The sequence below is a fragment of the Carassius carassius genome, chromosome 43, assembly GCF_963082965.1.
Source record: "Carassius carassius chromosome 43, fCarCar2.1, whole genome shotgun sequence".
NCBI classification, from domain to species: domain Eukaryota; kingdom Metazoa; phylum Chordata; class Actinopteri; order Cypriniformes; family Cyprinidae; genus Carassius; species Carassius carassius.
In genome coordinates, this window is record NC_081797.1 from 24,497,278 (window position 1) to 24,519,943 (window position 22,666).

The 22,666-nt window shown below is 44.6% G+C and overlaps 1 protein-coding gene across 1 annotated transcript in view; it reads right to left on the reverse strand.

The window, feature by feature from the left end:
* Window positions 1–22,666, reverse strand: part of LOC132124647 (coiled-coil domain-containing protein 136-like) — a 53,119-nt gene that overhangs the window by 19,068 nt on the left and 11,385 nt on the right. The window contains exon 3 of the mRNA XM_059535764.1: window positions 3,513–3,709. Coding sequence (XP_059391747.1) covers window positions 3,513–3,684 — 172 coding nt within the window. The 5' untranslated portion in view covers window positions 3,685–3,709. The remainder of the gene's footprint in view (window positions 1–3,512; window positions 3,710–22,666) is intronic.

A 22,666-nucleotide genomic window follows, 5' to 3' on the forward strand; every position in this document is an offset into this window, starting at 1 on the left:
CTTTTGCATAGACTTGAACACTTTGTTGGCATCAGTGGAAGTGCATTAGCATGGTTTAAATCGTACTTATATGACCGCCATCAGTTCGTAGCAGTGAATGAAGATGTATCATATCGATCACAAGTGCAGTATGGAGTACCTCAAGGCTCAGTACTAGGGCCGCTACTATTCACGCTTTATATGTTACCCTTGGGAGATATCATCAGGAAACATGGTGTTAGCTTTCACTGTTATGCTGATGATACTCAGCTCTATATTTCTTCGCGGCCCGGTGAAACACACCAATTTGAAAAACTAATGGAATGCATTGTCGATATAAAAAACTGGATGACGAGTAATTTCTTACTGCTAAATTCTGGTGTTAATTATAGGACCTAAAAACTCAGCTTGTAATAACCTAGAACACTGTCTAAGACTTGATGGTTGCTCTGTCAATTCTTCGTCATCAGTTAGGAACCTAGGTGTGCTATTTGATCGCAATCTTTCCTTAGAAAGCCACGTTTCTAGCATTTGTAAAACTGCATTTTTCCATCTCAAAAATATATCTAAATTACGGCCTATGCTCTCAATGTCAAATGCAGAAATGTTAATCCATGCATTTATGACCTCAAGGTTAGATTATTGTAATGCTTTATTGGGTGGTTGTTCTGCACGCTTAGTAAACAAACTACAGCTAGTCCAAAATGCAGCAGCAAGAGTTCTTACTAGAACCAGGAAGTATGACCATATTAGCCCGGTCCTGTCAACACTGCACTGGCTCCCTATCAAACATCGTATATATTTTAAAATATTGCTTATTACTTATAAAGCCCTGAATGGTTTGGCACCTCAGTATTTGAATGAGCTCCTGTTACATTATAATCCTCTACGTCCGGTACGTTCTCAAAACTCAGGCAATTTGATAATACCTAGAATATCAAAATCAACTGCAGGCGGCAGATCCTTTTCCTATTTGGCGCCTAAACTCTGGAATAACCTACCTAACATTGTTCGGGAGGCAGACACACTCTTGCAGTTTAAATCTAGATTAAAGACCCATCTCTTTAACCTGGCTTACTCATAACATACTAATATGCTTTTAATATCCAAATCCGTTAAAGGATTTTTAGGCTGCATTAATTAGATAAACCGGAACTGGGAACACTTCACATAACACCCTATGTACTTGCTACATCATTAGAAGAATGGCATCTACGCTAATATTTGTCTTTTTCTCTCTTATTCCGAGGTCACCGTAGCCACCAGATCCAGTCTGTATCCAGACCAGAGGGTCACTGCAGTCAGGACAACTAGAGCCCCAGATACAGATCCCCTGTAAAGACCTTGTCTCAGAGGAGCACCAGGACAAGACCACAGGAAACAGATGATTCTTCTGCACAATCTGACTTTGCTGCAGCCTGGAATTGAACTACTGGTTTCGTCTGGTCAGAGGAGAACTGGCCCCACAACTGAGCCTGGTTTCTCCCAAGGTTTTTTTCTCCATTCTTTCACCGATGGAGTTTCGGTTCCTTGCCGCTATCGCCTCTGGCTTGCTTAGTTGGGGTAACTTCATCTACAGCGATATCGTTGACTTGATTGCAAATAAATGCACAGACACTATTTAACTGAACAGAGATGACATCACTGAATTCAATGATGAACTGCCTTTAACTATCATTTTGCATTATTGACACACTGTTTTCCTAATGAATGTTGTTCAGTTGCTTTGACGCAATGTATTTTGTTTAAAGTGCTATATAAATAAAGGTGACTAAACATAGGGTAACACTTTAGATGTGGGAACACTTCAATATTAAGTATGACTTTTCCTTCAATAAATTCCTAATTTGCTGCTTGTTATTTAGTAAGGTGGTTGTTAAGTTTAGTTATTGGGTAGGATTAGGGATGTAGAATAGGGTGATGTAGAATAAGGCATTAATATGTGCTTAATTACTACTAATAAATGGCTAATATTCTACTAATATGCATGCTAATAAGCAACTAGTTAAGATACCCTAAAATAAAGTGTTACCAAACATGGGTAACAAGTGGAATATTTTTGTAAAGTGTAACCAAAATATCTTCTATTTAAAAAAAATGAAAATATAAATATACTACAGTACATACTGTACAGAAAAAAAAAACTAAATTAAATTAAATTTAAATTAACCTAAAGAGAGAGTGATGTCATAACTTAGTCTCCATAGCATTTATATCCCGTCTGCAACCCAAGAAGCTGGGATGTGCTCCAGATGAATGACATTTACATTGAAGTGGAAAAACTAAATACTTTAGCAACCCAAAACTCATCTTTGGATTTCATAGGCTGATTTTATAAACTCCTCCACCCACATTTCGAGTTTATACTGCATCTTCTGTTTTGGACCTGATAAGTCAGTCATGTCGTGCACAACTCAAAATACTTGAAAGCTCTTCATTATGAAACAATGGCCACTCAAGCGGATGAGACTGATCTAATGCTCTGTCTGCGATCAGAAGTGAGCGGGAAGAGCCAGAGCGGCTCTCTGGAGAAGATCCAGTTTGGATAAAGGCGTCAGGACAGCCCGTCTGGAAGCTTCCCTCCGCGCAGCTGTCCTCTCACATGCCTTTCATGTTACACACACACAGCCCACGGTCACAGCACAGCCAGATCATTACAGAGTCCCAGGAGTCTGTCAGATACAGCAGGTGACTCATTAAAGGGCCATCAATGCTATATATAGAAACTATTTTACTGGGCCTGTCATTGAGTAAAACGAGCGAAACACAAGGACAGAGCACATTCAGCTATATCTCTGACTCTGACAAATAACGCTCTGTAACATCTTTTTTTAATGATTTTTAATGATTTTTTAATTGTGCAACAGGGTTCCTATAAGTGTTAGTCATTTAGCACTCACTATTATCTAATGCAAATTTAACATAGATTTTAATACACAGATTCTGTATTCATCTATTTTATGGTTTCAGATCATATGATATAACTATGAATAAAACAATGTATATCATGAACTAAATATACATGTATTCTATAATATATACAGTAGTTAATAATTAATTGTATTATACAAACATTTGTAAATGCCACAACTCAAAACATGCCAATGCAAAAAAAAAAAAAACAAGGCACAAATCTGCAACTTTTTGGCTTGTGACACAAAAACGTGTCCGTTTCATATGATCATAGGACATTGTTAACAAAAAATATATATATATAAAATAAAAAATAAAAACATTCAACTTTATTTTTGGGTGTCCTTGTTATAGGGTAATTCTACAATTAAGTGCTGAGTAATATTAATTTACTATATGTATTTACTATATGGTTAGGGTTAGGGTTACTTGCATGTAATTATGCATAATTTATTGTTATTATAATAGTAAGTACATGTAATGTGTAACGAGGACACCGTAAAATTAAGTGTTACCTAAAAATAATGACAGTTGGACCTGCAGGGCAAAATCAAAATAAGAAAGCATGACATGAGCTCTGTAAGTGTTAGGTCACTGGTGTGTTCCTGAGGGAGCCTCACCTTGCAGCTCCAGAAAGCTCTCCTCGTGTTTCTGAGCCGTGTCTCCAGCTTCTTCCAGCTCAAGCAGCATCTGCAGCACCTGAGCCCTCAGCTCCTCCAGCTCCTGCTCCTCCTTCACCTCCTTCTCCTCTCCAGCATCATCCAGGACACTGCGCTCTTTTTCTGTGCTCATGACGCTTTCCTGATGTCACTTCACTCTGTCACCGAAAACAACAACAGTAACATTTAGCTGACGCTTTTATCCAAAGCGACTAACAATTGCTATATATGTAAGAGGTCGCACACCTCTAGAGCAACTAGGGGTTAAATGTTTTGCTCAGGGACACATTGGTGTCTCACAGTGGATTCGAACCCGGGTCTCTCACACCAAATGCATTTGTCTTATCCACTGCGCCATCACCACCCCTAAGAAATTTAATAAGAATGACCAGCTGAACTGATTAAATAATTACAAATCCAATTCCAAAAAAAGTGGGGACACTGTACAAATTGTGAGTAAAAGAGGAATGGAATAATTAACAAATCTCATAAACTTATATTTTATTCACAGTAGAATATAGATAACATTTCAAATGTTGAAAGTGAGACATTTTGAAAAGGAACATTTTGGATTGCATGAGAGTTACACATTCCAAAAAAGTTGGGACGGGTAGCAATAAGAGGCCGGAAAAGTTAATTGTACATAGCAATTAACACATTGTACAACAGCTGGAGGACCAATATGCAACTTATGAGGTCAATTGGCAACATAATTGGGTATAAAAAGAGCCAAGTTGTTATCAGCGCTCAGTTCAGAAGCCTGCATCTCTGATGGTATGGGGCTGCATGAGTGCGTGTGGCATGGGCAGCTTACACATCTGAAAAGGCACCATCATTGCTGAAAGGTATATCCAAGTTCTAGAACAACATATGCTCCCATCCAGACGTCGTCTCTTTTAGGGAAGATCTTGCATTTTCCAACATGACAATCCCAGACCACATACTGCATCAATTACAACATCTTGGCTGCGTAGAAGAAGGATCCGGGTCTGAAATGGCCAGCCTGCAGTCCAGATCTTTCTCCCATAGAAAACATTTGGTGCATCATAAAGAGGAAGAACTAAGACAGTTGAGCAACTAGAAGCCTGTATTAGACAAGAATGTGACAACATTCCTATTCCTAAACTTGAGCAACTTGTCTCCTCAGAGCTCTGCAGACTGTTATAAAAAGAAGAGGGGATGCCACACAGTGGTAAACATGGCCTTGTCTCAACTTTTTTGAGATGTGTTGATGCCATGAAATTTAAAATCAACTTATTTTTCCCTTAAAATTATACATTTTCTCAGTTTAAACATTTGATATGTCATCTAAGTTGTATTCTGAATAAAATATTGAAATTTGAGACTTCCACATCATTGCATTCTGTTTTTATTCACAATTTGTACAGTGTCCCAACTTTTTTGGAATCGGTTTTGTACATTTATTTCAAAAAAAAATAAATAAAAACAATTCAAAGAATGTGCGCTTCCTGGTGTGCCTGTGTATTTAAAATTCAATCAGCTCATCCAATCAGATTTTCCCCTTACTTAACAGTCACTTACATTCATTAAATCATATAATCATATAGCAAAATGCATCTAAACAACCTACATTTCAGATTTTGTAATTCATATAAAATAAAAGTATATAACTACAGCTGTTGAAACTCTTTATGGCTTAAAATATTAGTTTTTAGACGTTTGAGTATGAAATAAGTATTACTGTTTTAGCATAAAAATCTGATTAACTGCTCCATCTTGTGGCGAAGAGGGCCATGCAAAAAAAAAAATAATTATTGAAAAACATTTTTTTTCTTATATGTACTAAATTAGATATTATGAGACAATTTAAGTAAAATATACATATATACTGACACACTTTAAAGTGATACTTATACAAAACTGTGTTTTATGGAACAAAAACTGCCAGTAGTTCTCTTACGAGAGCTCTCTCGTACTGCGTCTTAGCTAAGACGCTACGGGAAAAGTCTCTTTTCACGAAATACTGAAGCAAAAAGCGCATTTGCAGCAGTACACAGCCATAGGCGAGACGGCTCGTTCGCTCATTGGCTTGTTCTGCGGCAACTGCACAGCCTATCGAGCGCAGGCTTCGCGCCCTTCTTGCCACTTCCCGCCAAAACGGGTGTGGCCCAACCTATAAAAGGAGCTCGAAAAGGCTGACTCACCTGATTTTTCATCTCTTCAGCGAAGCTCACGCATCGCTGGATCACGGAGGAAGCAAGCGCCGTCTGAGAAAGCACATCAGCAGGACGAGCCATTCTGAAGCTGTTGCCATGGTGACTCTGAGGACTCGGATGCCATAAAAGCATCGCTTCCAGCGGATTCCGGAACCGTCTTCAGCTCAACCGAGCTCGCCGGTTCGCCCTGCTTCACCGGCCTCCCCTGCATCGCTTCCCGGTGAGCAGCGCCCGCTGTTTGCCAGCGTGTCGTCCGAGGAAGTCGATCTCAGGGCCGCGTCGGGGGAAGAGGACACGCACTCTCTGCTAGCTTCGGGCAGTGAGGGCTGGGCGAGCTCCGAGGATTTCGCGCCTTCTGCTCAGAAGCCCAGCAGACGAGCTGACATCGAGAAGGAGCCGGGACGAATGCTCGTGTTGGCCGCGATGAGTCTTGGCCGCGAGTAATTTGCACCAGCGCCCCCCCTCTCGTTCCCGGCTGGATGGTATTTCCCTTTCGGATGAGCGTACTTCTCAAAGCCCGCCTCATTTCTTCCTGAGCTTCACGAAGAGGTGGCGAAGGCTTGGAACGCTCCATATTCAGCACGAACTTGTTCGTCTGTCTCACTAGCATTCTCCACACGGATGATGCTAAAAACAGGAACTACCACTCACTTCCGCCGGTGGAACAGGTGATAGCGACGCACCTTTGTCCGCCCTCTGCTGGACGGCGGCAAAAGCGAGGTTGCCATCTAAAGCCTGCTGTGTGACGCTGCGTCGGCACTACTAACAATGGCTGCTTCATCGAAGCGCAGGTGTACGAGTTCCGCTGTGGCCGAGCTCTCACCCAAGCGCGCCGCTGTTTCAGTTCCAGGAATTGTGACTGTCTCAGCGTTTTCTGCAATGCGCAAGCCTGCACAGTTGCCCGCTTGCCTGCACACAAAAGCCGTTATCACAACAGCTTCAGCAACGCAGCTCGAGACCCCCGTTCTCGCTCTACCGGCCGTCGCCCCGCGCCGCGGGGACCGCGGCAGAGGATTACGGTGAGGCCGGGAGCCCCGAAGCCATCCTAGGAAAGCCATCTAGGCATGCTGCATGACGCTGCGTCGGCACTACACACGATGGCTGCTTCATCGAAGCGCCGGTGTATGAGTTCCGCTGTGGCCGGGCTCTCACCTAAGCGAGCCGCTGTTTCAGTTCCAGAGATTGTGACTAAATCTCTGTGAAATGTAGTGATAAATGTAGTGACGATGCCCACTGCTCAGTGCCCATCTCCACATGTAAGCACAGCCCTGCACACAGGGCCTGCGCCCATAAAAGCGACTCAAGTCGATCGCGCACACTGCATAGTAAGCGTGCCCACCCCTCAGTGCCCACAATTACTATGTCACACGCTTCATGTGGATTCTGTAAAAAACAAAACCCGTGCACGCTCGTCCGGCCACGGCCGATGGTGCTATAAATGCAGTGACGATGCCCACTGCTCAGTGCCCATCTCCACATGTAAGCACAGCCCTGCACACAGGGCCTGCGCCCATAAAAGCGACTCAAGTCGATCGCGCACACTGCATAGTAAGCGTGCCCACCCCTCAGTGCCCACAATTACTATGTCACACGCGTCATGTGGATTCTGTAAAAAACAAAACCCGTGCACGCTCGTCCGGCCACGGCCGATGGTGCTATAAATGCAGTGACGATGCCCACTCCTCAGTGCCCATCTTCACATGTAAGCACAGCCCTGCACACAGGGCTCGCGCACGTAAGATCGACACAGATCAGTCGAGCGCGCCGCATAGTAAACGTGCCCACTCCCCAGTGCCCACATACACTATGTCACATACGGCGCGTGGAGCGTGACGGGGTCGAGGAGGAGTGATCTGCCCGCTGTGATCAGCGCGCTCCCCGCCTCAAATGCGCAGCACACCCGAGCGCCGCCGTTGCCCGGTCAACAGAGCGCGCTTCGCATCCAGCCCTTAGCCATTCATGCAGATGCATGGTCAGCGCTTCCAGGGGTTTCGGATTGGGTGCTAGGCATTATAAAGAGAGGCTACTCGCTACAGTTTTTTCCGACGCCCTCCGCGCTTTTCAGCGCGCGTCGAAACTACGGTCAAAACAGAAGTAGCACACATACTTCGGGCCGAAATATCAAAACTGTTGAGCAAAGGGGCTGTAGAGCCTGTGTCTCAAGCTCAAAGCGAGGGGGGGGGGGGCTGTACAGCAGATACTTTCTGCTGCCCAAGAGAGACGGGGGTCTCAGGCGCATACTGGATCTAAGACAGCTGAACAAGGCATTGATGAAACGCAGTTTCAAAATGCTTACGACCAGGAAACTCCTCGCGCAGATTCGCAGAGGGGACTGGTTCATGTCAATAGATCTGAGGGACGCATATTTTCAAATACAGATAGCGTCAAACCACAGGCGATATTTGAGATTCGCCACCAGAGATACCAGTTTACAGTCCTCCGTGGCTCCTCGTACGTTTACGAGGTGCATGGATGTAACGCTCGCTCCTCTCAGACTCAGAGGCATACGAGTGCTGAATTATTTGGACGACTGGCTGGTTCTGGCCCGATCACGAGCAGAGCTCGTGGACCACAGGTCCGTTTTACTCGATCACCTCGAGAAGCTCGGCCTCAGTGTCAATTGGGCGAAGAGTTCGCTGAACCCCAGTCAGACGATCCTGTTTCTGGGTATAGTTCTGAACTCGTGTTCCATGACGGCGCGGCTGTCACCACAGCACGCGATGGGCATTCAGCGCGCAGCGAGTTCTTTCCGCTGCGGTGCGACCGTGTCGCTCAAACACTGTCAAAAGATGCTGGGTCTCATGGCCTCAGCGTCTCCGGTTCTGCGGCTGGGCCTGCTTCGTATGCGCCCCCTGCAGTTCTGGCTGAAGGCTCGGGTGCCGCGCAGAGCGTGGGCGTCTGGCCGGCTGCATTTCAAGGTCGATCAGAGCTGTGTTGCGGCTCTAGCACCTTGGACAGCGAACGGCTGGTACCGATCAGGTGTAAGCCTGGGGACTTCCCCGAGTGTGAAAATGGTGTCGACGGACGCCTCCACTTCGGGATGGGGAGCGCTGCTCGAAGGCAGACCGTCCTTTGGCCTATGGTCAGAACGGGAAAAGCTCCATCATATCAACTGCCTGGAAACGCTGGCAGTGGAGAACGCGCTGACGCGCTTTTGTCCCCATATCAAGGATCACCACGTCGTAGTCCGTGTGGACAACATGTCCGTGGTGTCCTACATAAATCGCCAGGGCGGTCTCGGGTCCCGAAACGTGCACTCGCTGAGAGCAGTGCATGTGCCTGGACTGCAGAATCTGGGTCCAGACAGGCTGTCCAGAGGCAATGTTCCTACGGGCAAATGGTCTCTACACCCGCAAACAGTCCGGCTGTTGTGGGAGAGATTTGGCATGGCGGAGGTGGACCTCTTTGCGTCCCACGAAAACGCTCACTGCCCCGCGTTCTTTTCCAAGAACGAAAGCGCGCTGTCACGGAGATTGCCGTGCTGCCCGCTTTATGCGTTCCCTCCCGTCTCCCTCCTTCCACAGGTGATAGAACAGGTGAGAGAAACGAGATGTTCAATACTGCTTGTAGCACCTCTTTGGAAGAACCAACCATGGTTCCCAGATATGATGCAGTTAGCAGATGTCGCCCCGTGGCCGGTACCGTTGAGGAGGGACCTCCTCTCGCAGGCCAGGGGCTCGATTTGGCACCCTCAACCGGAGTTGTGGTCCCTCCATGTGTGGGCGCTCAACGGTTACCCGCTGATCTCGCAGTGGGAGTGCTAAATACCATCACTCAGGCTAGAGCTCCGTCGACACGATGTCTGTATGCCTCGAAGTGGTTGGTGTTCTCCAGCTGGTGCACAGCTCGAGGTTATTCACCCCTTAAATGTGAGGTGAAGGAGGTCCTCCCCTTCCTACAGGAGCTGTTGGATAAGGGCAGAGCCCCATCCACGCTCAAAGTTTTATGTGGCGGCCATCGCGGCGTTTTTCTGAAACGGCGTCCGGTCAGTCAATAGGAAGGAACGATTTAGTCATCCGGTTCCTCAGAGGAGCTAGGAGGCTGAATCCTCCCAGACCTCCGTCAGTCCCTATGTGGGACCTCGCGGCGGTTTTTGGAGGCCATGAAGGGTCCCCTTTTGAGCCTATCCAATCGGTTAGCCTTCAGCATCTGTCGTTCAAGACAGTATTCTTGTTGGCTCTCGCTTCTGTGAAGCGTGTGGGTGATTTGCACGCGCTCTCGGTGAGCCAGTCGTGCTTGGAGTTTGGGCCCAATGACTCAAGGGTCATACTCAAACATAGGCACGGTTATGTGCCGAAATCCCTCAACACACCGTTTCGGGCTCAGGTTATTGCCCTGTCTGCCCTGCCGGTGTCAGGGGAGGATGGAGACTCGAGTCTTCTTTGCCCTGTCAGGGTTTTAAGAGCTTATGTGTCTCGCTCTGCTGCCTTTCGGCAGACGGAGCAGCTGTTTGTCTCGTTCGGTGGACGTTCCAAGGGAATGGCTGTTTCGAGACAGACTCTATCCAGAGGGATAGTTGACGCCATAGCGTTAGCTTATGCTTCCAGGGGCCTTCAGTGCCCATTGGGCATCAGAGCACACTCCACAAGAGGCGTCGCCTCGTCGTGGGCGTGGTCTACTGGGATCTCCTTGCAGGATATATGTATGGCGGCAGGTTGGGCCTCGCCGTCTACATTTATCAGGTTCTATAACCTGGAGGTCCCCGCCTTGCAAGCAAGGCTGTTGTCGGTATAGTTGAATCAGGGCCCTGAGGGGAATTCTGAGTTCACGAGCGCTATGCGCTGCCGACTGTTATATGGGCAGTATTGCGTAAGACCCGCATTGCCACATTGGTCAGGCCTTGCCTCGGCTGTGTGATGTCATATTGCCGCATCTACGGATGCTGCTAGATATAGGACGGAGGGCTTTTTCCCTTTTCTGTCCTGGACTCTCTGTGAGTCCCTCAGGTGACTGTGCACTGTAAATCCTGGGCGTTGCTTCAGGTTTATTGGTGTGTGATCCCTGCGCGCACGGCGTTTTACATTGGGTTCCCGTAGCGTCTTAGCTAAGACGCAGTACGAGAGAGCTCTCGTAAGAGAACGTACTCGGTTACTAGACGTAACCTCGGTTCTCTATAGAAGAGCGAACGAGTACTGCGTTCTCTGCCGTGCGCACGATTCACTCTGGTTCGCTTCGACGATGAAATAAATCAGGTGAGTCAGCCTTTTCGAGCTCCTTTTATAGGTTGGGCCACACCCGTTTCAGCGGGAAGTGGCAAGAAGGGCGCGAAGCGCCCTTATTGGTCTGATGTTGCATCAGCCTGCGCTCGATAGGCTGTGCAGTTGCCGCAGAACAAGCCAATGAGCGAACGAGCCGTCTCGCCTATGGCTGTGTACTGCTGCAAATGCGCTTTACAAAAATACAAAAATTAAGGATAATTTTTTGCTTCAGTATTTCGTGAAAAGAGACTTTTCCCGTAGCGTCTTAGCTAAGACCAGTACTCGTTCGCTCTTCTAGAGAGAACCGAGGTTACGTCTAGTAACCGAGTACGTTTTCTGTGAAACTGAAAATGTGAAAATATTCAAATGTAACCCCCTTTGTAATCATTAACATTTTCATAAGTAACTGTATTTTAATTGCACATTTTTTTCTCAGTCTGTTTTTCTCACATTTATTTTGTAATTACTGTAAATTACATAACTCCATTACATATAACTAGATACTCCCCAACACTGGACATGAGGGGGTAAAGGTCAAGCAATTTCATCCATCAGGATTTGGAGCTGTGTGGTTCCCTTTCAAGGGAACTTTGAACTGTGTCTTCCAGGGGTTGCTATGGGGAACACCTTGTCGTGACCCATGTCTGAAGCAGACATTGAAAAAACACCAACAAGTTTGCCGGCGACAGCCCCTGAAGTCACTACCGGCGCGACTATAGATAAATAGGCGCCTGGAGAACACGTCATTCTCTTCTTCGTCTTCATTGACTGCTTCGTTTGAAGCGAGCATCTGAACGACCAAAACGGTAAGAGCGATCTTTCTCTGTTTATCATGGCATGCACTAGCAAGGCATTTAGACAGTGTGTACATCTGCGTCAGCGTTATTTGACACCCGATGACACACACACAATCTTTGCATCATTTGTTTGGGCAAAGAGCACACATGCTATGTCCTTGAGGGGGCAATCTGCGTGCATTGCGAGCGTTTTTCTGTGAAAAAGCTCCGCTCTCATCTGTCTCTCTTTTCGAGGAAAGAGTCTGTTTCCCACGGTTCAGGACCAGCCGCGCGGAGGAGAGTGAACTCATGGGGATCACAGGTGGATCTCGCTGAGGAGTTAAGAGAGGGACTTTCCCTTTCATGCTCATCGGCGGCAGACAATAGTGAACATCAGGTGGAGGATGTTTTATCATTAACACTTTCTGATACTGAAGTTAGTGCTCACATTTTGCTGGGTTCTACCCAGGAAGAGCATGAGATGTCTGAGGTTGGCGAAGAAGCTGAGGCTGAGCCTTCTCATTCCTCCTGCCCTGCGTATGTGGAGCTGTTGGAGGTTATGGATCGCGCCATGGCAAAGTTGGATTTGCCATGGAAGCATGCCAGCAAAGTGACGCCGCGAGGTCGCCTCAACGAGCGTTATTTATCTGATCATAGCCCTCCAGCCCAGGTGAGCCTTCCATTCTCGCCTGATTTACATGCAGAAGTTGAAAAAGAATAGAAGAGGCCATTTTCTTCTTGTATCCATCGGTTTCAGCATACGAGTTATGCCAAAATCGAGGGGATGCGCGGAAGCGGCTATGAGATAATGCCCCCTGTAGAAGAGATGCTGGCTAGCTATCTCTCTGTGGGGGAAACATCCTCTCTTAAATCTCCCTTCTTGCCATCTAAGCCCCTCCAGGATACATCCCACTTAAATGGCAAGGCATACGCAGCAGAAGGTCAGGCTGTAGCTTCATTGCACATGATGGCAGTGCTTCAGGCTTATCAGGCTGATCTGCTGAAGGACCTGGATAAAGACTGGGCTTTATGGCAAGGCATACGCAGCAGAAGGTCAGGCTGTGGCTTCATTGCACATGATGGCAGTGCTTCAGGCTTATCAGGCTGATCTGCTGAAGGACCTGGATAAAGACTGGGCCTTTCAGCTGACCAGGTAGCCGAGCTGCGCCGCACCACATCTCTCTCTCCATGCTACCAAGCAGGCACCTCCGCCATGGGAAGGTCTATGGCGGCCATGATGGTAACGGAGAGACATCTGTGGGTGAACCTGGCAGACATCGGGAAGAAAAAAAGGGGCTTTCTTCTCGATGCTCCGGTTTTGCCTTCCGAACTTTTCGGTACCTCCATAGAGAAGGTAGTCGAGAAGTTCAGGGAGACGAAGGCGCGCTCAGTTGCCTTCAAATCCTTCATTCCACGAAGGTCCAGGTCCGAGCCTGAACAACATAGGGGTCCTGGCCCGTCTCGATCTGAGTATCAAAGACGGGCACAGAAGGCTAGTGTCGTGGCTCATGCTCCTCCCCCACCTGTGGGGAGGGGTAAGAGGATTCGTGGGTCACGAGGAGGTAGACAGGACCTAAGGGATGTGATCCAGACGAGGCAGCGTTCTTGTCCAAATCAGAGCAATACTTTGCTATCTACTCGTTCCCTTTGTGGGTTTTTACTTCTGCTCTTATCCTCCCCTTCCTAATTCCCCTGTAACCACCAGCTCTCCACCTGATCAAGGTTAGGTGGAAACTTCTTGCACAACAGTCTCCTATGCTGGACCTATGATGTTTTTGGTTGGTTCTATGTTAATAGCAACCACCTTACTGATGGTCCGGACTAAAAGGAGGCGCCCCTTGAGTGGGGCTCCAGAGCAGGAACCAGGGTGGGTATCAAAATGGAGTATGAAACCCTTTCTGTATATACTTATATGTGTATTAAATTTCTGGTGGTTATGTGTCTACTAATAACCTCTGTGAGTTTCCTTTGCAATGCTCAGTTACAGTGTTTATCAGCATTTTGTCCAGCCGATATGATAGCCCTGATTGTGGCTTCATGTTCCAGTATTAGGCGGCCGAGATCACAGGTTTCTGCAGGAGCCTCCTTGATCATTGGGCCTGACACAGCACTGCAAGAAATTTCATGGATGTCGGGCCAGGTCACCCTGAGGGGCCTCCTGGCTGCTTAGTTGTTGCTCTCGCATCCAGTGGGAAGTGGAGGTGGCAGTTACGGAAGTCTTCTTGTAAATACTGCCTCAGGTGATGCTCCCCTCGCCAGAGGTTTGTAAATTTGAGCTTGCCTCTCCCGTGCGGTTCAGCGCCTCTGCAATGCTCAGGAACCGTACCACACGCTAAGCTCTGTGTACTTTCTAAAAACCACATGGTGATAAGTGTGCACGTGAACACTTTGCGCACTTTCTAAAGTCCACGTAAGTGGTAAGTGTGCACGCAAGACTCTGCACACTTTCTGAAATTCTGTATGGTAAGGGTTACATGCTCAGCTTCGTTCCATTTCTTGAGATGGTTAGACCTTGGTTCCACTCAGCCAGTGTGAATTTGTTTATACAATTCAAGCATCGCTTCTCTCAACATGAGGGGCTATTTGGGCAGTTCTCGTGGTAGTTTAGCAGCGCTTCCCTTTTCCAAGAAGGGTCGCCTATGAGTGTGGTACTCTCTTTCTGAATTCGGAGTTCTCCTTTCATGTGAGACTGAGTTTTCTGTTCTTTCCCCAGAGCGCTCCAGCATTATTTCCACAGATCAAGTTGATGACTCTTAGACATATTGTTTTGAGATGCACCATTCCATCTATGAAGCTGCTCTATCAGAGTGCCACGAGAGCCCCCTCTGTAGAACAGTATTTAAAATCCATGTTATGGTAAGTGTGCACACGAAGTCTTTGTCCACTTTCTGAAATCCACACTGTGGTAAGTTTGCACGCTAGTGCTCTGCGTTCTTTCTAAAATCCTATAGGGTGAGGGCTTTGCACGGTTGCTTCGTGGCCTTTCTTGAGTTGGTAAAAGCCCTGTTCATCTTGGGCGCCACTCCACCTATGTATCCTTGGATACCTATCTAAACAGGGTGTTGCTACTAGGGATCTGTTGAGACAGCTCCTTCAGCAAGCTTATGCAAGACTAAGCGGTATCCCCTGTGTGACAGGCAAGACTTAGTATAAAATGCTGGGTTCTTAGCCGTATTCCTTTAAAGGAATCTTTCCTTATTCCAAGCCTCAGCTCTACCCAGGGCCGAGGCCCTAACAAATAAGTAGGTATGTAGCCTAGGCCTTTGGTCGTAAGGGATAATGTCATGGACAGCCGTCTAAACGTCCCAGGGGCAACTCCCATGGAGATGGTAGAGTTGGTACTTAGTGTTCACCATGATTGTGGCCTGCACTCCCCTCAGCATGGCGGCATGGGTATACTGTTCCCCATAGCGACCCCTAGAGGACGCAGTTCGAAGTTCCCTTGAAAGGGAACGTCTCAGGTTATGAATGTAACCATGGTTCTCTGAGTAGGGAACTGCATCCTCTAGCTCCTTGCCATGCTTCGGACGCAAGCTTCAGATGAAGAAGAGAATGACGTGTTCTCCTGGTGCCTATTTATCCATAGTCGCGCTGGTAGTGACGTCAGGGGGCTGTCACCGCCCAACTCGTTGGTGTTTTTTCAATGTATGCTTTAGACATGTATGTTCCCCATAGCGACCCCTAGAGGACGCAGTGTCTCGTTCCCTACTCAGGGAACCATGGTTACATTCGTAACCTGAGACGTTTTGCCTGTGGCAAGGAGTAGATTTTTTTTTTTTTTAATTGTTGGAGAAAAACTTCTGGAGTGTCAGGACAAAAACGTGCTGACAAGCCAGGAAAGTTATCAGGAAAGATATCGAGCTGCTAAAGAGAAAAGTCAACCGTACAAGCCTCTCTGAAGAGTGAAGATGGAGAGGAATGAAAAACAAAAACGATTCGACGAAATTGAACCTGGAGCTGAATGACTGAAAGCTTTAGAGAATCCAAGATTCTTTCTTTTTATCTCTCTTTTTACTTTTGTTGTTGGAGCTTTTGTATGTTAAAAAAAAATCTCAGAAAAGTTTTTCCTGTTAACAAAATACCAAAATGTATTAATGCATTGCTTTAATGCAACTCTAGTTTGAATTATGCCTAACTCTTGAATTCATTATTTATATTGTGACATTTAGATGAATTAAAGTCATTAACAGAATTAAAATATTTCAATTATTAAGCAGCACCTTCTGCTCACTTGGTTTCAGCATGCTGAGCTGTAATTAGGATCAAGCAAAGATCATTTAAGATTCAAGTGGACAACACCATCAAATTACCCCCAAAAAAAACAAAAAAACTACACATCAGGGCCCGGTTCCCCGATAACGTTCACTCTTAGCGCGCTAAGAAGACATCGAAAGATATATCTTACCAAAGTTGTTGATGTTTCTAAGTGTGTTCCCCGAAGTGTCCCTTAGGAAGCTTCTTAGCACGCTGCCTCTTACGTCCGACGTTACAAGAGCGCTGTCCAAAGTCAGGGTGCTGAATTAGTTGGCATCGATTGCTCATGAATCGATTTTCCACTTTACGCGAAGGTGCAATACAGCGTTAAGAAAGACTACACGTTCTATGCAAATGAAACATTCCTCAAATTATTACAGTAACATTTATTTTAACATATCAGTATAAGTTATCAGTAAAATATAGACTATAAATTAAATTATCAAAGGGTCAGTAATGTTCACACGATATGTTGTGACGGTAAGACAAACCGGGTATCCCTCGCTAATCATCCATCCCGTTGTGCCACATGTGCCGCTTCTTGACATGGGTTTAACGACTTATAAAAATTATATAATACACTTTTATATTAATGGCAAGGTACTTTACAATTAGAATTGATTGGCAAGCAGCTGCATTTACTTCTGTTTAATGCGGTATTGATTGCAATTGGTTTATGTTTTTAATAAAAAGCAACCTATCTACAATGAACAGAGAGAGAGAGTTAGATACAAAATATGCTGGGGAAGCAATGTAAAAAAGGGCACCAAGCCCCTCTTCAGAGGAACTTGAAGTGTTGCTGGACCTTGCCACCAGGTCAGATATCACACCCCTATGGTCCACTATAACCTGCACATTTATGGCCGCGTCTTCCTTTCGCGATAAGTAGCCTACGCCTGATCATTCACTGATGGATTGGCGATAGGGATGAGTGCCATCCACCAGGATGCAATCCCCGGCATGGCGCAGAAGGGCGTTGGTGACAGTGTGGACGCACTTCCACACAGAGGTCTTGATTAGGCTGTAGCCCTGTCCCACGACCTCGATGAATTTCTCTGTAGCAAAAAAAAAAAAGTAGCGCTGGGCTTCAGGGCTTAAAGCAGAATTCCGCCGCGTTAGCCTGGCCAGCGCAGGTCTGGGAAGGTCCAGCTGCTCCACAATGAGTTGTCTTGGGAGGGGATTTTTTTTAATATAGCCACGTCAGGCAAAATGTCAAAAGGGCTTAAGTTTTGCCGAATAAAAAAACTGACATGGACTAAACGGCTCCGAGTCCGACTCCGTCTTTGATTCAATACAAGAACACGTTGGATCGATAGTTGGTCGCTTATTGGACACCACCATGCTTACCCATTTAAAGATCTTAGCCATTTAGAGCCAAATTGTTTGCCAGATTTTAATTATCAAAAAAATGATTGCCAATTCGCTTTGTTTACATTATGAAAAAACCTAGGCTAATTACCACCTTATTAGTTCTGTAACCACATAAAGTCAACTTCATAAATAGGCCTGTATCCATTGCGAACATAATTTATTATGAGTCTTAAAAAATAACAGAAAATCATTGTTGAGCCACAAAATTGTCAACATACCATAGTTTGACTTGTACTTCGCTGCGCTGGTTTCTAAAGACTGCTGTACAGTAGCGTCATGAGCTCAAATAACGCTAAGAGAGAGCTACGAATGGTCCAGACCAACCTTACGAAAGTATGACTTACAGAAGATATACTTAGCGTACGAACGTTTCGGGAACCGTGCCATAAGGTTAAGAGAGAGGTTAAGGAATAGGTTAAGAACTACTTAGCGATAAGAACGTTTTGGGGAACCGGGCCCATATCTGGCTCAAATATTACATTAAACCTTGCATGCTTTCACAAAAGAGGGAGCTCTCTGCTTTGCTGCTCAAAGAGGAGACTCAAATTAATTTGGGATGGCTTTATGTAAGAGACGATATCTGCCGTACAAGTTTTCATCAGAAGAGTGAGATTAGTGAGGACACTGGAAGAACTGTGAGCAAGCAGCGGCTTATATAGTATAGATCAGTCTAGATCAGTCATTCTAGAGTATAAACTGAGCAATTTGCATCTCTCCACAGTGTTGGGGAATGATACTTTTAAAAGTGATGCATTACTATATTGAGTTACTCCTTAAAAAGTAACTAATTGTGTTACCTAGTAATTTTTAATGGAAATTAATGCATTACGTTACTTTTTTGCTATGTTTTCCTCATCTGGGCTGAGCTTGCTTGTTTGATTTAAATATTAAAAAGTTATATTTCTGGCAAATGTAAAACCCCTGTAAATTTATGTCTGTACAGTAGAGAGCACAGCTCAAACAAACCTTTCAGCTGTGCTGCCATTCTGGAATGATTGATTGTTTGATTGTCATTGGTAAATAAAATGTGATTAAATGCATATTATATATAATATATTAGGATACCCCATCCTCGTCGTTAAGCGCATGTTTTATGGCAGTCATGGCTTAATGGTTAGATAGTCAGACTTTTACCCCGAAGTTTGCAGGTTTGGGTCTCAGTGCCAGCAAGAATTTCAAAAATATATTTTCTTGTAAATTAAAAAATAATGTGTTACTTTACTAGTTACATTACTTGGAAAATAAATCTGATACTCCCAACACAGCTCCTTAATCAATCACCCCAGATACTCATATTCAAAGGCTTTTACTCAAGTGGTATTGGAATTGGTGACTTGTAAGTCTTTGAATTATCTCTACTTTTACTTGAGTAAAGTTTTCAGTTACTCTTAACGCATCTGGGAAATGATAACAGACAATATAAGGGGCTCAGAAGTACCAGTGCAGACCTTACAAAGGGGGAAACATCCTGGATAGGCCATCAGCATTGCTATTTGATGTCACTGCCCAGTTACCCAACAGGTAATACCTCGGCTCCAGGACAGGACAGCCCACTTAATGATCAGTGCATCTTTTTATAGAGAATATACACAACGTCACCGTCAGCTGGAGTGCCACTGAGAGGCAAAAACACTGAGTGGTTGACTGTACAAATAGATTTGATAAGAAATCTGCCAAAAACTAGAGAAGAGAAAAGCAAATTAATTGCTGCAATTCACAGAAACAAATGGACTCCAGGCAGCGAAACATGGATTTGCAGTATCACGTAATGTCAATATATTGAATTTTGTAGTAAAATATCCTATAATATATATTGTAGCAATATTTGATAGCAATCTTTCTTTAGAAGGCCATGTTTTTAGCATTTGTAAAACTGCATTTTTCCATCTCAGAAATATATCTAAATTATGGCCTATGCTCTCAATGTCAAATGCAGAAATGTTAATTCATGTGTCTATGACCTCAAGGTTAGATTATTGTAATGCTTTATTAGGTGGTTGTTCTGCACGCTTAATAAACAAACTACAGTTAGTCCAAAATACAGCAACTAGAGTTCTTACTAGAACCAGGAAGTATGACCATATTAGCCCAGTCCTGTCAACACTGCACTGGCTCCCAATCAAACATCGTATAGATTTTTAAATATTGCTTATTAATTATAAAGCCCTAAATGGTTTAGCACCTCAGTATTTGAATGAGCTCCTTTTACATTATAATCCAACATGTCAGCTGCATTCTAAAAACTCAGGCAATTTGATAATACCTAGAATATCAAAATCAACTGCGGGCGGCAGATCCTTTTCCTATTTGGTGCCTAAACTCTGGAATAACCTACCTAACATTGTTCGGGAGGCAGACACACTCTTGGCAGTTTAAATCTAGATTAAAGACCCATCTCTTTAACCTGGTTTACACATAACACACTAATACACTACTAATATCAAAATCTGTTAAAGGATTTTTAGGCTGCATTAATTAGGTAAACCAGAACCGGGAACACTTCCCATAACACCCGATGTACTTGCTACATCATTAGAAGAATGGCATCTACGCTAAAATTAGTCTGTTTCTCTCTTATTCCGAGGTCACCGTAGCCTCCAGATCCAGTCTGTATCCAGATCAGAGGGTCACTGCAGTCCCCCTGATCCAGTACGTATCCAGACCAGATGGTGGATCAGCACCAAGAGAGGACCTCTACATCCCTGAAAGACAGCGGAGACCAGGACAACTAGAGCCCCAGATACAGATCCCCTGTAAAGACCTTGTCTCAGAGGAGCACCAGGACAAGACCACAGGAATCAGATGATTCTTCTGCACAATCTGACTTTGCTGCAGCCTGGAATTGAATTGCTGGTTTCGTCTGACAGAGGAGAACTGGCCCCTCAGCTGAACCTGGTTTCTCCCAAGGTTTTTTTCTACATTCTGTCACCGATGGAATTTTGGTTCCTTGCCGCTGTCGCCTCTGGCCTGCTTAGTTGGGGTCACTTCATCTACAGCGATATCGTTGACTTGATTGCAAATGATTGCACAGATACTTTTTAAAAGATAATGACATCACTAAGTTTAATGATGAACTACCTTTAAAGGGATAGTTCACCCAAAAATCATAATTATGTCATTAATAACTCACCCTCATGTCGTTCCAAACCCGTGAGACCTCCATTTATCTTTGGAACACAGTTTAAGATATTTTAGATTTAGTCCGAGAGCTCTCAGTCCATCCATTGAAGCTGTGTGTACGGTCTACTGTCCATGTCCAGAAAGGTAAGAAAAACATCATCAAAGTAGTCAATGTGACATCAGAGAGTCAGTTAGAATATTTTGAAGCATCGAAAATACATTTTGGTCCAAAAATAGCAAAAACTATGACTTTATTCAGCATTGTCTTCTCTTCCGTGTCTGTTGTGAGAGAGTTCAAATCAAAGCAGTTTGTCATATCCGGTTCGCGAACGAATCATTTGATGTAACCGGATCTTTTTGAACCAGTTCACCAAATAAAACTGAATCGTTTTAAATGGTTCGTGTCTCCAATACGCATTAATCCACAAATTACTTAAGCTGTTAACTTGTTTAATGTGGCTGACACTCCCTCTGAGTTAAAACAAACCAATATCCCGGAGTAATTCATTTACTCAAACAGTACACTACAGTACACAGAGAGATGAACACCGAGCTGAGCCAGATAATGACTCGTTCACGAGTCAAGAACCGGTTGCATCGGTTTTTGGATCACCAGTAGTTCTTTCAGACTGTTCGATTCAATAAATCGGTTGAAGAAAACGGTTCACTGGATCTTTTGAGCTCGATGTAATGGCGTCATTGGCGATGATTGCAAGCCTTCGGTTTACCTTGGCTCATAACATTAGCACAGAATCAGTTCAGAATCAATCACAAAAAGAATCAGTTCAGTTCAGACGCCCTGTGTGTCGGTCTGTTTCACGCTGAATCACACATGCGCAGTATCATCAGCTCCTCGGCTCTCGAATCGGACGCGTCTGACAGAAACGGTTCTTGACTCGTGAACAGTGTTGGGGAGTAACTAGTTACATGTAACGGCGTTACGTAATTTAATTACTAAATTAATGTAACTGTAATCAGTTACAGTTACTAAGAAAAAATTAGTAATTAAATTACAGTTACTTTTGAAATTTTTAAAGATTACAAAGGGGATTACATTTGAATATTTACACATCCTCAGACAGCTTATTTCTTTCCCAAATTGCACTAAGACATATGGCCCCTAATCTCCGCGACGCGGAAAACACAGTCTGGTTCGTGGAATCCAGTCATAAAAATGGAATTCAGCCTAACGTGGACGGAATATGTCACATTTTGGAAGAATAAATCAAAAGTAGGTCAGTAGGCTACACTTGAATCAAAACGCGATATGGGAGTGTCAATATTAAGCCGCAAAATGACAATCTATGAATCCAGCACTTTCTGCGTGTCTGTGGAAACCTGGCGCTGACTGGCCATCGGGAGAACCAGGACAATTCCCGGTGGCCTGGCAGATTTGGCCCGCTATTTTAATATCGTTATTGTATAATTGCACGCAGAATGTACTAAAGCAATTATTTCCGAATCCGCCATTCGATAATTAAATCTCTAATAAATCATGGATCGGTTAGTCGTGACTGGAAATGGTTGGGCTCGCGCGCTCCGCGCCTCCGCCGAACGGTTTGGATCAGACTTCAAGTAATCAATACGAGAGAGACAGAGAATAGAGTGGACTGTGGAAGCTCACAGCTGGAGCAGAGAAGCGACACTTCTGTTCAGGGTTTCACTCACATTTCACTGCTGGTTATATATGCTATATATAATTTTGTATGTGATGAATAAAAATCTTGAATCTTGAAGTGCAGGTCAGTTTTATCTGTAAATATGCTATTGTAGTTTTGACTTTGTTTACTTAGTCAAGCAGCAGCAGCAGCACACTGCTCACACTCACTCAAAATACTGTATAAAACGACATCATTAATATCTATTGTAATGTTACAGTAGTAATTTAGCAGACAAATAATCATATTTTATCAATGTCAATGTCACCTTTATTTATATAGCGCTTTAAACAAAATACATTGCGTCAAAGCAACTGAACAACATTCATTAGGACAACAGTGTCAATAATGCAAAAATGATAGTTAAAGGCAGTTCATCATTGGATTCAGTTATGTCATCTCTGTTCAGTTAAATAGTGTCTGTGCATTTATTTGCAATCAAGTCAACGATATCGCTGTAGATGAAGTGTCCCCAACTAAGCAAGCCAGAGGCGACAGCGGCAAGGAACCGAAACTCCATCGGTGACAGAATGGAGAAAAAAACCTTGGGAGAAACCAGGC